The 14,550-nt window shown below is 40.2% G+C and overlaps 1 protein-coding gene across 2 annotated transcripts in view; it reads right to left on the reverse strand.

The window, feature by feature from the left end:
- Positions 1 to 14,550, reverse strand: part of galr1a (galanin receptor 1a) — a 44,871-nt gene that overhangs the window by 13,597 nt on the left and 16,724 nt on the right. For both annotated transcript variants that reach the window (XM_043688627.1, XM_043688628.1), the window contains one exon: positions 7,265 to 7,595. In XM_043688627.1, the coding sequence (XP_043544562.1) occupies positions 7,278 to 7,595 (318 nt within the window). In that variant the 3' untranslated portion in view covers positions 7,265 to 7,277. The remainder of the gene's footprint in view (positions 1 to 7,264; positions 7,596 to 14,550) is intronic.

The following is a 14,550-nucleotide window of genomic DNA, read 5'->3' on the forward strand; positions in this document are numbered from 1 at the left end:
GTACTGTATACTATCAGCAGCAACAGATGCAACAAGAACTGTAAACTCGCAGCTTGGCACATCCTCCATTCTACTGTTACCATCAAACCAGAAAATGAATCCTGGTTCAGTGAAGTGTGTCAGGGGGAATACAAGAGCAGTACCTAAGAGGTGTGTAAACCTGGTGAAGCTACAACACAGGACCACTTACATGACAAATAGCAAAGACAGCATGCAATAGGCAGAGCTAAGCAATCCCATAACCTATGGATCCAATCTAAGCAGTCCAGCCCTGCCGCATCCAGTCATAATGGCTTTGGATAGCAAAATAACTCACTGGAGGTAGAAGCCCCACAAATAGCCCCATCCTCAAAACTGGGGTAGCCCAGCACATCAGTGCAAAAGACAAGGCTGAAACATTCACAACAACCTTCAGCTGGAAGTACGGAGTAGACAATCCAGCTCAGCCTCCTCTGGGGGTCTCCAGCATTACAGATACCAGTCTTCTGCCAATTCAATTGTGATATCCATATGATATCAAGAAACAACAGAGGGCACTGGATACTGCAACGGCAGCACAACATTCCAGCAATTTTATTGGATACTTGGGCTCTCCAATTAATTACAGCCACAGCCAAACTGTTCCAGTACAGTTACAATAGTGCAATTTACCCAATAATTGCCTGGGTATATCTGGACACTGAAAAACAGGACAAATCCAACCCACTTAATAACCAACCCATCAGTCTATTCTCTATTATCAGCAAGATAGCAGAAGGTACTGTTGACAGCGTTATTAAATGGCACTTGCTTAGCAATAACCTGCTTATGGCACTCAGTTTGGGATCCACCAGGCCAGTAATCACGTGACTTCCATAGAGTGTTTGTCCAACATGAACAAAAAAGAAGGAAGAATGACTGCCATTGACATCAAAGCAGCACTTAACTGAGTGTGGCAACAAGAAACTCAAGCAAAACGGAAGTAAATGGAAATCGGGGGGAAATTCTCCATTGTTTGGAATCATGCCTGACACAGGGGCAAGTTCCAATATACTGCCATTGCAAATTCTATAAAACATATGCAGAGCCATGGGAAGCCATAACAAAACATACAAATGTAAAACTTTCAGGATACAACAGTTTATCAATTCCATGTGGAAGATCAATGGTGTTAGATTGTAAATACAATCAATGCATCTGAAGATTGCAGCATGGACCAGCAATCGAACATATTCCAGTATGCTTTGACCTTGACCTCATACTAGTCACAATCCATGGAATCAGCCAAAAATCAGAGACACAACAGAAACTGCTGCAAGCTATTCAAGAAACATTTGCAGAACTGAATCTGAAAGGAGAATGGAACATTTCATTTTCTTCTGAATTACAGCAGCTAAGATCTTAACTCTCTGCTGTGGAGACAAAAATGAAAGTTCAAGAGGAAAAGGCTGAACAAAAGCCTATATATTAAAAATACTATGTTCGAAGTTGAGAATATCATTTCTGACATGTGGATTTTTTTAGGGAATCGCTCTTCTCAGCTCACAAAGATGAATGAAGAAAGGAAACAAGACAAACTATAAACTACTCATTAATTCATTGACAATATTGTTGCTTCACAGGTAGATCTAGGACAACTCATACATAAATCAGATCAGGCATAGCTACAGAAACATTGACTTGAGTGCATAGCAATAGTGGAGAAAATGACTCATACGACAATCCTTTCAGAGTAAATGCCAGCAATGAAGTTCTAGTGAAAAAGAACTGAAGTAGAATTTAGAGATCGTACAAGTAAGACAGATGTGCAAGTGGAATGCTTCTGATAAAAAGTCGAGGAGGCTGGACAGTCACTCGAGCAGGTTATGAATAAGAAAATATATTGGACTAACAGAAGGTTCTATAATTGTTGAAAGCAGCTCCGAGAAGATTTATTTGACTAATACTTGGAATGAGAAGATTGTCTTATGAAGAAAGGCTAGACAGGCTAGGCCCGTATCCTCTGGAGGTTAGAAGAGTCAGAAGTGACTAAATGGAAATATATAAAATCCTGACAGTCCTTGACTGGGTGGATATTGAAAGGATATTTCCTCTTAGAAGAAATTCAGGGGGAATTCTCCATTGTTTGGAATCATGCCTGACACAGGGGCAAGTTCCAATATACTGCCATTGCAAATTCTATAAAACATATGCAGAGCCATGGGAAGCCATAACAAAACATACAAATGTAAAACTTTCAGGATACAACAGTTTATCAATTCCATGTGGAAGATCAATGGTGTTAGATTGTAAATACAATCAATGCATCTGAAGATTGCAGCATGGACCAGCAATCGAACATATTCCAGTATGCTTTGACCTTGACCTCATACTAGTCACAATCCATGGAATCAGCCAAAAATCAGAGACACACTATATCAACACAGGGATGTTACTTTTAACTAGAAACTGATTGGACCTGCCAAGTAAATACTCTGGCTACAAGAACAAGATTTTTTTACCCAACATCAGGTTATAGCCCAACAGGCTTATTTGGAAATACAAGCTATCAGAGCGCTGCTGCGTGTTGAAAGATTAGCGCTCCAAAAGCTTGAACTTCCAAATAAACCTGTTGGACTATAACCTGGTGTTATGTAATTTTTAACTTTGTCCAGCCCAGTCCAACACTGGCACCTCCACATCAAGTTTTTTTATGTTATTCAGTCAAAATGCTGGAACTCCCTCCATAACAGCATTGTGGATGTACCTACACAGTATAACTGTGGCCCTTCTAGGAGGCAGCTCACCACCATCTTCTTGAATAATTTGGGATGGGCAATAAATGCTAGTCCAGCCAGAGATGCCCACATTCCATAACCAAACTAAAAAAATTAATGTAGAGAACTTCCCAGCACTCCCCTGTTTGGGTGGCAGGCTGGGAGGTGTGTGGGAGGGCTGAGAAAATAGCAGAGAGCCACATTGGTATGGCTCCCGAATACAGTCCGACTGTCAGTGAAGTCTCGAAGTGACTCGTTTTGAGGTGGATGGACAGTACATTGCAGAGAGGTAGGCAGCCGTCTGTACATCTATTGAGTCCATTGACTGTTGGTCCATGTTACGGACCTGCAGTCATTTTGCTGATGGTGTGGCAGTGCCAGTCAAGTGGGAAGATCTACAGTTACAAGGAGCAATCTTTCCGCAGTACAATACCCACAGAGGGAGCCCCAGCTTGAAAGGCTGGCCTTGCAATCCTCTTGGGCCACTCAGAGGGATTATGCCACATCTGGGACCTTTACACTGAAAGCAAATTTATAAATGACCATCCTAGGACACTCTCACTCTCACTTACCCCCAAGGTCTACTAGCTACCTTAGCAATGTTAAACTAACTTCAGATTGGACTTGCAACATTTAGAAAACACCTACCATCCTTCATTTGATGCTGGGCCTAGTGATAGAGAATTCCTCACAACAGGGTGAGTATGTCACACTTTTGAGGTAAATTTGGACTCATTGGGCACCATTACAAGCAACTGACAAAGAGGCTAACTAAAGGGTGCAACACTGGTGTTTCCTGTACACTGGGGTTAGATCGAACAAGACATCTGGGGCCCCATAGCAATAGATTATGGCTACTCTCATACTGGGTCCAACTGTTTTGGTGCTCAGTCAAATTCCTGTTCTCCTGGAACCGAGGAATGCTCCTGAAGCAACCACTTGTCAGAAAAGTGTAAATATCCTTGCATCTCTCTTTCCTCTCCTTCTCCTCTTCCTTCTCCTCCCTTTTTTTTCTTTTTGGCAATTAAAAACATCAAAAGCAGCGATTCAAACTTTGTTTTACTACATAGTTGATACTCTCAGTGCTTCTTCGAAATAGTATTCAACATGATGGAATACTGATTTGTCAACCAAGTGGATGTAGGAGGTAGTAGCCAGCAGGTTTCTTCATAAACGTTTGGGTTTGTATGACAATCAACAGTGATTACATGGTCACATTAGCCTAGCTTATAGTTCCTGAGTTTATTGAATTCAAATTTCGCCATCTGCACAATGGGATTTGAACCCATGTTCTCAGAACACAAGGTTTTGAATTACTGGTGGTGGTATAATTACAGTGTCACTAGATTATTAGAGCAAAGATCCAGGCTAATCCTCTGGGTTCAAATTTCAAATGTCAGAAATGACAGCTGGTGAAATTTACATACAATTAAATATATTTTTTAAAATGGCACTTGCACATTAGCTTCATGAATACCTTTTGAGCTGTGGTATTCAGTGGGGTTTTTTTGATTCATTAATGTTCATTAAGGTTTGAAACCTACCTTCCTTGTTCTGGTCTACATGTGATTCCACACTCATAACAACATGATTGACTGTTAACAGCCCTATAAAATGAAATGGCCCTACAAACCATTCAGTTCAAAGGCCACTGGGGTTGGGTAATAAATGCTAACCTTGACAATAACACCCACACCCCAAGGAATAATGTAATCAAGAAGGCTAATAGGATGCTGTCATTAATTACTGGCGGAATTGAACACGAAAGAAAGAATGTTATGCTTCAGTCACATAGGGCATTGGTGAGACCACATCTCGAATACGGAATACTATTTTGGTGTCCTTATTTAAGGAAGGGTGTAAATGCATAACAGCAGATCAGAGGAGTCGAAAAATGTGGCGGTGGGCAGCAGATCCGGGGAGGTTTACTAGATTGAATGAGCAAGTTATCTTATGAGGATAGGTTAGACATGCAGATTTCTCTGGGTTTAAAAATGTGAGGAATTACTTGATTAAAGTGCATAAGAATACCAAATCTTCTGGAAAAGGTAGATGTGGAAAGGATGTTTCCTCTTGCAGGTCAGTCCAAAACTAATGAAAATGGTTTTAAAGTTAAAGGTTAAACATTTATGGCAGAGGTGAGGAGAAATATTTTCTCTCTGGAGGTGTGTCAACTTGCAAATTTTCTGCCTCTGACAGCAGAGACTGGGTCATTGAATATCTTTAATGTAGAATTAAACCAATTCTTGTTAGGCAAGGGAACCAAGCCAAGGGTTATTGGGGTAACGTCAGAATGTGGACTTCAAAAACAAACAGATCAGCCATCATCTTATCGAATGGTAAAGCAGGATTGAGGAGCCAAATGGTCCACTTCTGCTCCTATTTTATATGTTCATGTGTTCTCAAAATGAATAGTTATTTTGCTGCAAAACCCCTTACTCCTCAGCCTCTGAAGTGCTTTGACATTTCCAAATCTCAAGAAAGATTCTATTAGGGAAGGCAATTGCCTGTGGTATTATGACGAGACTGTTAATCCAGAAACTCAGCTAATGTTCTGAGGACATGTGTTCAAATCCCACATGGCAGATGACGGAATTTGAATTCAATAAACAATCTGAAATTAAGGGTCTAATGACGATCATGATATGACTTTTATAAAAACCAATCTGGTTCACCAATGTCCTTTTGGGAAGGAAATCTGCTGTTCTTACCTGTTTGGCCTACTTGTAACTCCAGACCCACAGCAACGTGGCTAATTCTTAACTGCCCTCTGGTCAGTTAGGGATGGGCAATAAGCTCTGGCCCAACGAGAGGTACACATGTGCCATGTGTGATTAACATAAAATAGAAAGCAAGGCTTTCTTTTAGGAGTAGATTTAGTGAAATTAAGGAAATGTAAATCCATCCCTCAGTTTCCAGGTTTCATTCAACACTCTCACCTATACATAAATTCAGCATCAGTCTGGGAGAGATCTCTAGTTATGGTTCATCTAGTTGTTTTGATATTCTTACCAACTGTTTGTCGTGCAGCATTAAAGTGATGCTGGCACTTACTGTCTCCATAGTATCACCAATTTTGGTTTGACATATTCTGGAGGTTTCATGACAGGATTACCTACGCCATCTCTAAATTTCCCACATTGGTCACCTGACATGTCAATTAATTCCCTTGTTTTCACATTCCAATGGGAAAGCCAAAATGAATGTTCATCTGCCAATGGAATGCATCATCATGAAATCAAAGCTTTCATGAGGACAGGAAATCGGAAAGATTTGTAAGTATGGCCCAATATGATTTATGGACCATGAATTATTTTTTTGAAGTGCAGTCTCTGTTGCAATGTGGGAGGCATGGCAGTCAATCTTTCACAGCAAACTCCCCCAAACAGCTATGTGATAATGACCAGATAATCTGTTTTTACGTTTGCTGATTTACAAAGAAAAATTCTGTTAAAATGTAAAATCACTTCATTAACTGGAGTAATAATGCTTTACATTCCCGTTTGAATTACATGTATACTGGAGAAGAACATATTGTGACGGAGTACTTGAAAAGGAAAATTTTGCAGGTTATGTAGTCTGAGCATGGGGAGCAGGGCAATTTGAATAAATCTTTGAAGGAGACTGCACAGGCACAATGGGACAAAAGACCTGCTTCTGTATTGTATGATTCTGCAGCTGTAATCATTCTTTTACGTCATTATGTTGCATATGGGTGATCTATTGTACTTTTTCCAGGACTCACATTCATGTTCACAATGTGTATAACAATTCTGCTCTCTGTTTCTCTCAGTCATTTTCCCATGCCCTTTAAAATAAAGACTAAGCATGATATCCTCAGGGCCATAGTATCGGTAGATGGAGTTAGGACTGAACTAGGGGTCTTTCTGATCCACTTGTCTTGGATCAGAAAGAAGGGAAGGAAAAATGGGCGAGCAAATCGGAAAAGACAATAAGTGATGAGGACAAGGGGAAACAATCAGAATATTTCAATTTCTATCTGATTTCCATTCATGGTGTCAACCGCCTTATATGGCCCATTGGCAGATCATTCACAAAGATGTAAGGCCCTTAAAGGTGGGCAATGCTAAAACATTTACTCAGCTGTGCAGACAATCAAGAGTTAATGTTTCAATCTAAGGACAGACATGAGATGAAATACTGTGGCAACTGTGCGAAATACTACAATATGCCCTTTTCCTTGAGTAATGTAAAGCATTGTGCTCTCACAGCACATTAATTAGTGAATCGCAGTATACTGAGGCTTTCCGAATAAACATGCACAGACATCTCTTCCTGCAGGTATCCTTTGAATGTCAAGGGCAAACTTTGTTCTGAATTCTACTCTCATGTTGTGCCTAATATCCTCCTGAACACTGTCACAGCTTCGTGATTGCTCACTACCAAGCATCATGCTCCAGAGAAATCTGCAGTCTTTGGCTCCAGTAACTCAATAGCCTGTTTGCACTAACATAAAATACATGTATGGTGAATATTACAGTATTACCATCTCCCGTGCTACATCTTACCCAGATTCACCACTCACACATTGGTACAGCTGGTAGATGGCATGACTTCAGATTGTGTTCGATATTCCTTGCCATCATTTAAGGGAGAGGTGCTGCGGATCTTACATTTGAACACTTGCTGGTAGGACTTGCGGAAATTCTCGGAAAGGAAGGCATAAATGATAGGGTTGACAGAGGAATTGCTGTAAGCCAGGCAGTGTGCGGCTATCCTGAAGGCAAAGGAGGCATCCGTGAGTGGGAAACTGCCAAACTCAGTCCACAGGTTGATCACATGGTTTGGTAGCCAGGAAACGCAGAAGACGACAATCACCACCAGCACAGTTTGGGCAGTCTGGAGAGAACAGGATAGAAAAAGAAAGGAAATAGGAAGCATTTGTTACTTGAGATCAATCAATAAGTTCTTTCATTGTTTTTCCTTCCCATCCCCTGTTTCCTTTGTTCCTCATTGATGCAGCTGCCCACAGCAATAACTTGCAAGCAAAAAGCACTTTTACTTGAGTAAAAAAGCCCAAAGAGGTTTCTTGGAACATTATCAGACAACATTTACTTCTAAGCTCAGGGGTTCTCTCCCTCTCATTTCTCCTTTTAGCCAATCCTGAAATCAAAGAAGACTACTGTTCTCACTAATTTTTCTTTCTTGTGTACAGCATGTTTGATGCATTGTAGATTCCTCTTGCTTACTACATACCCACACACTTGCACATTAGAAGAAGTGTTGACTCGCCAATCCTGTTTGTTACATTCAAGATTGTCACGTGTCCACACACTCACCAGCTTAAAGGAAACCTTGCTCTGGTGGTTTTATTGTATTACAGGTGCTGTATAATTCCAAACTCTTGTTCATTCGCTCTTTCTCTGGTTAAAGGAATGTATTATAGCTGGTTTTATGTTGCCTTCATCCCAGATGTTCATCCAAAACAGTAAACACCATTGAAGGAAATGAAGAACTTGAATTTATGTAACATAATTTCCCACATCAGGCTGTCTCAAAACTATGTCACAGCCAAAAAGTAAGTTTGAAATGTAGTCAGCATGAATGCTATTAAGTGCATACGTAATCTCTATTTCATTAAAATATATTGAAAACATATTTGTCTAAAATGACATCAAGCAGATTTTTCCACATGACAGCATTTAAACAGTTGATTGGAAGAGGAAGATTAGAGAACAATAAAGAGATTTGTTTATGAAGGTGTGGTGCATGGCTGATTATGAAATGAATACTTTGCATCTGTCTTCATCAAGAAAGAAGATGCTGTTCAGATTATGGTGAAAGACATTTGGAAGGTTTAGAATTAATAAGGAGGAAGTATTAGACAGGCATTTTGTACTTCAAGGCACCTGGATGGGATGAAATGCATCCAAGGCTACTGAAAGCAGTCAGATTGGGAATTGCAGACACACTGTCCTTCATTTTCCAACTTTCACAGACTCAGGGATGGTAGCAGAGGACTCGAGAATCCCAAATGCTACACCAACATTTGACAAAATGTTACAGTGATCCCAGTAATTATAGAGCTTCAGTGAGGGGAATTATATTAGAAAAAATGATTTGCAACAAAATTAATAGCCACATGGATAAATGTGGCTTAATTAAGGAAAGCAGATGGATTTGCTGAGACAAATTATGTTTAACTAACTTTAGTTTTTTTATATAAGGTAACAGAGAAGGTTGATGAGAGTCATTCTGTTGATGTGATGTGCATGGACTTCTTGAGACATTTGATAATGTTCCCCAAAACAGACTTGAGAGAAAAGTTAGAGCTCATGGAATAAGATGCATTAGAATATGGATACAAATTTGGTTGAGTGACTGGATACAAAGAGTAGTCCTAAATGGTTGTTTTCAGATCAGAGGAATATGTATTGTAGAATTTCTCAGGGATTAGTATTAGGACTTTTATTCTCCCTGTTATATTAATGACCCTTGGTGCGCAGGGTAAAATTAAATTTGCAGATGGTACAAAATTTGAAATTATTGTGAATTAATTATTATGAATAGTGATTAATTTCAAAAGGACAGTCAGGTTGGTGGAATGTGTAGGCAATTGGCAGATGGAATTTAGTGCAGACAATGTGCAGTGATTCACTTTGGTAGGAAAAATGCAGACAGATACTGTAAAATGAAAGATGTAATTCGAAAGGGGGTGCAGTAGAATAGGGACCTGAATTTCTATCTGCATAAATCATTGAAGGGACAAGACAGTTCAGAGGGTAGTTAAGGAATGCAGTAACCCAGGCTTTACAAAAGCCGAGATTACAAAAGCAACAAAGTTGTGAAATGATTCACAAAAATGATCCCAGAAATGAGGAATTTTCACTATGTGGAAAGGTGGGAGAAATGGACTGGTTTTTATTTCTTGGAGAACAGTCAAGAGAAGATTTGATAGGGGCAGTCAGATGCAATTAGAGTTTGGACATAATAGATATGAAGAAATGGTCTGAGTTGTGATGTATTGTTGTGCTTGTACAGGTTGTTAAGAGGTCATTTTTGGAGTACTGTGTACAGTTCTGGTCGCCCTGCTATAGGAAGGACATTGTTAAATTGGAGAGTGTTCAGAAAAGATTTACAAGGATTTGTTGGATTTGAGTTATAAGGAGAGGCTGGATGATCTGGTACTTTTTTCACCAGAGAGTAGGAGGTTGAGGTCTGCCCTTATAGAGGTTTATAAGATCATGACTGGCGTAGATAAGGTGAATAGCAAAGGCATTTTCTCTAGGATAGGGCAGTTCAAAACCGGAGGACATACTTTTAAAGTGACAGGAGAAAGATTTAAAAGGGACATGAGGGACATTTTTTTCACAGAGTGGCTTGTATGTGGAATGAACTGCCAGAGGAAGTGGTAAATGCAGTACAGTTACAACATTTAAAAGACTTTGGACAGGGACATGAATAGGAAAGGTTTAGAGGGATACGAGCTAAACACAGGCAAGTGGGACTAGTTTAGTTTAGGAAACCTGGTCGACATGGATGAATTGAACTGAAAGGTCTTTTCCTGTGCTGTATGTCTCTCCAACATGGGGGCGAAGCAACTGAATGAGGGACTCATTATGGTGGGGTAATTAAAAATTAGGATGCACAAGGGATCACAATTAGACAAGCACTGTAATCCAAGAAGGTTATGGGCCAGAAGGAAATTCCATAGATAGGGACAAGTTAATGCCTAGAAGGATTTGAAATCAAGAATGAGTATGTTAAAATCAAGACATTTATTGACAGAGAGCCAATGTAGGTATTCTCAGTATGTAATCTTCCATCATATGGTTGATAGGGGAACAGGACTTGCTGTGAGCTAAAACACTGGCAGCAGAGTTTTGGATAGTCTGACATTTACGAAGGTTAGCAAATAGAAAATAATGAATAAGCATCTCAAAGGCAGGTGAGGCTGCTCACAAAATAATAATGCAAAGGAGGAGAAATACAGTAAACTCACATCTTTTTTCTTTCTCAGAGCATAATTCAAGAGAAGATCAGAGATTCTGTGAAATCTCCAGCTAAAACTCAAAGCTTGAGCCAAGCCAAACTGTCATGAATGTGAAGTACTCCACAAATTCTTGAATATGCTAAGATACGGTCTAATCTTTAACTTTCTTGATAACTAAAGTACATTGCTTCCAGCATTGAAAATGAAATTGATATTTCTGTAAAAAGCACTCATAGCATTTCTAAGAAGATTCCTTTTCACTTTAAAATAACAAAGCTTTTCCATTCGGTGTTATGATCAATTCCATTAGTACCTCACCAACGTAATATGTAACCAAGGAAACATTACTATTCAGTACTTCTTTTGATCAGCATTGTGTTGACTGCTGTAGAGATGTCTGTCTCTTTCTTAATAATACTTTGTAAGTGTATCAAAAGTAGTATGAGGCAGTATCTAAGGTCAAGCATAAAATGAGATTCCATACCATGATTGCAAAGTCTTGTTTTTATTCTCACAATCATTTACACTCAAAAATCTGTGACTTGAAAACCAGTAGCCCCAGTATTTCCTTGAACACCATGGATCGAATCTTTTTCTCAATCTAACTATGCAACAGAACTGCTGCAATGGTGAGCTGATGATGGGGAGCCAATGGGTAATGGACCAATTATCCATCAGTTATTTAAGTTAAGTGTAGGAGAACCAGAATAGGGAATAAGATAGATTACAGTCAAATTAGATGCAGAACATTGTATTGTGTGAAGAAGGCAGGCAAGGAGATACCGAAGAAAAGCAGGAAGATTAAATTTAAATATATTCAATTTGAAGCATGAACCTCTTGGAACGATTTCCTAGTTACAGGATTGGGAATCAATTTTTTTGTTCTAGTCTTATTGGAATGGAGCTGTTGAGTGGATTTTGCAGAATATTTACTACACTATTAATTGTGTCCTTACCTCACAAAATGCTACAAAGTTCAATTAATACAAAAAGGACAAATCCAGCAATTCATTGGAGCTCACGGGGAGTTTGATGACAAGATCCTGGAAGCTCAGTGCAAATCATGCAGGAGTGATTCATGATCATGACTGATCCACTTCTTCATCCAAACCAATGAATGATTTACTCTTAAAATTGCAGCCAGTACCCAGTCAGGAGGAGCCTGATTTACAGGAAGGTCCTGGCTCTCACTTAGGGCCAGTCTGGCAGACCCAAGCAATGGGGGTAGGATTGGCAAGGCAATGAGCAGGGTAAATGCTGGACCATCTGAGAAAGAATTCAGTGGGAAGGGGCTTTATGCCCCCAGTGGGTACAGGGTACCTGATCTGAAGACAACTGCACACAGTCCACCGATGATGGCTTGACCTGACACCCTGGATACTTGGTAGCAACCTGCCCCATATCGGGTAAAATACTGAAGGGCGGGTGAGAGAGGGTAAACAACTGCTGCCATGACACTGAATTGTATAGCCCCCTTTCCCCCACCCCCCCATCACCTGCCAACCTGCCCTCAGCAGGGAAATTCCAGCCCTAGTACCAGTCATGTTGGCCATTTAATTATTGTTTTCTGCCTTTGAGAGAAGGAAATCTATCATCCTTACCCAGTTCCCCTATACCTTCTCAAGGTGAATAAAAGATGAGGAAGATAATGGCAACCTCCCATCTCACAAAACAAAGGATTCTGTCAAGATGGTCGACTCTATGTTAAGTATCGCCAGGTGTTGCTGAAGAACTCCACTCTGGTATTGCAGTTAGATTAGCAGGAGGAGAAGGTGCACATTTTGCTGGCTTCTGTTTTCTGTTGGCCCAATTCTTGGTCAGCTAAGCTCTTCATTTTTACTTGGCTCCTCAACGTACCTCCAGAAGTCACAGCAATCACTGGCTATCTCTTTGTAATCAGTATCAATGTCCACTAACTTCAGCTCTCACTGATCACAGATTAGCTGCTGGTGAAGGTATGGAAGCCCAAACGTTTGCAACCCAGTGAACAGTTCATTGTGCAGAAGGTCTTTGTGTATCAACCAATGAATTTGGCTGAGCCAGTGTAAAGATCATGGCCTTAGCAATGACTATATGCAGTTAGCAAATTCCAGGAGCTCTGTCCTGACAAGAGGTTCTGAGGTTAGTTCTGAGACAGAGAATGTGGAATGAAAGGTGCACTGCGGATTCAATCTTGGTACAATTTGATGTTCTCAATCAGGCTGCCATTGTTCCACACCCACTTAGGCATAACAGCCTCAGCTTTTGTGATGATTCCAGCATCAACTGACAGATTGCTGTTGATTGCAGACCCTCAGTGTCACGATCAAAAATGCTTTAATAGCGATAAATGGTTGTGTGGCAACATCTTGGATCATAATATGTGCTTACTTGTTGCAGATGGTCAAACCAAGCACTTACCAATGTGAGAGATTTTAACTATTTGAAGCTGATAGTGATCCTCATTATGGAATGGTGGTGTTACTTCATCACCATAAAGCAGCTCTCCAGTAAGAACTTAGCACAACTTTGCCTTGTTTATTAGACAAGCAAGGCTGAACAGCTTTCCATCAGCTCTGATATGTAAGTAAACATCCTATGTAGATTACCTGACAGCATATGGCAGCAGTAAAAGAGAACATTAAGCCAAAGACTGTTGATGCCAGAACTCAGTCGAGTTTGACCAGATTGTGAATATTAAAGGGATCCTCAGTTGCTTTGAAATAGCTGACTTTACCTATTGTGTTGTCATAGAAGGAGATCGCACTAAGCAGCTTAAGTGGTAGCCAATTTTCTGAAGAAAGGTCATACCAGACATGATACGTTACCTTTATTTCTCTCCACAGATAATGCTGAATCTCTTCAGCATTTTCTGTGTTTGTAGCCAATTTTCACCAGCAGCTTAAATAGACTGTCTCTGTTTACATGGCTGAAGAAAGAAAAATCAGGACCTGAAGAAAAAACTCACAAACAAAGACAAAACCGATAATACAGGGGTATGGATAAAGACCGAACCCTATCAGACACAGAAAAAGCGGTACTAGTAAATGGACTAAATTTCAATTACCGAGACGCTGACAAGAAGGATTTCCTAGAGGCATTAGAAACCACATTGAAGGACAATTCATGGAAAAAAACACAACAAATGATCAGACAGACAGTTGCACCTACTCTGAGCTGAAAGAGGGAAGGAAACAAACTGAACACACAAGAAAAGAAAGCCCTAGGAAACCTCAAAAAAGACAAAAACATTGTTATATTACCTGCAGACAAGGGTCGGCTCACAGTCATCCTGAACAGAAGGGACTACATAGAGAAAGCCAATGCACTACTCGCAGACACCAACACCTACCAACAGGTGGCGCTAAACCCAACCTCACAACTAGGAAACAAAATTACATACTCCTAAGAAAATTACACAATTCCGGACAATTAAACAAGATGGAATTCCAGAAAAATGCAACCAGGCAGGACCAACACCCCACAATTCTACGGACTACCAAAAATCCATAAACCAGGAGCCCCCCTCAGACCCATAGTCTCACTACCCAGAACACCAACTTACAGACTGGCCAAAGAACTACATGCAAGACTGAAATACCTAGTAGAAGAGTCACAGCACTCCATCCACTCCACCCAGGAATTCCTAAAAATCATCAAAAACACCAAAACAGAGGAAGACGAAACAATGATCTCATTTGACTGTTCACCTCCATCAACATCGACCTGGCAAAGGAAACACTTACCACACTTTTAGAAGAGACCATCGCACATACCCCAACCACCATCAATCACATTACTAACGAAAACATCATGAAGCTAGTGGACCTGTGCCTCACCACCCACTTCACCTTCAACAACATAATCTACAAACAAACCAAC

Source organism: Chiloscyllium plagiosum, chromosome 4 (genome assembly GCF_004010195.1).
Source record: "Chiloscyllium plagiosum isolate BGI_BamShark_2017 chromosome 4, ASM401019v2, whole genome shotgun sequence".
Lineage (NCBI taxonomy): Eukaryota > Metazoa > Chordata > Chondrichthyes > Orectolobiformes > Hemiscylliidae > Chiloscyllium > Chiloscyllium plagiosum.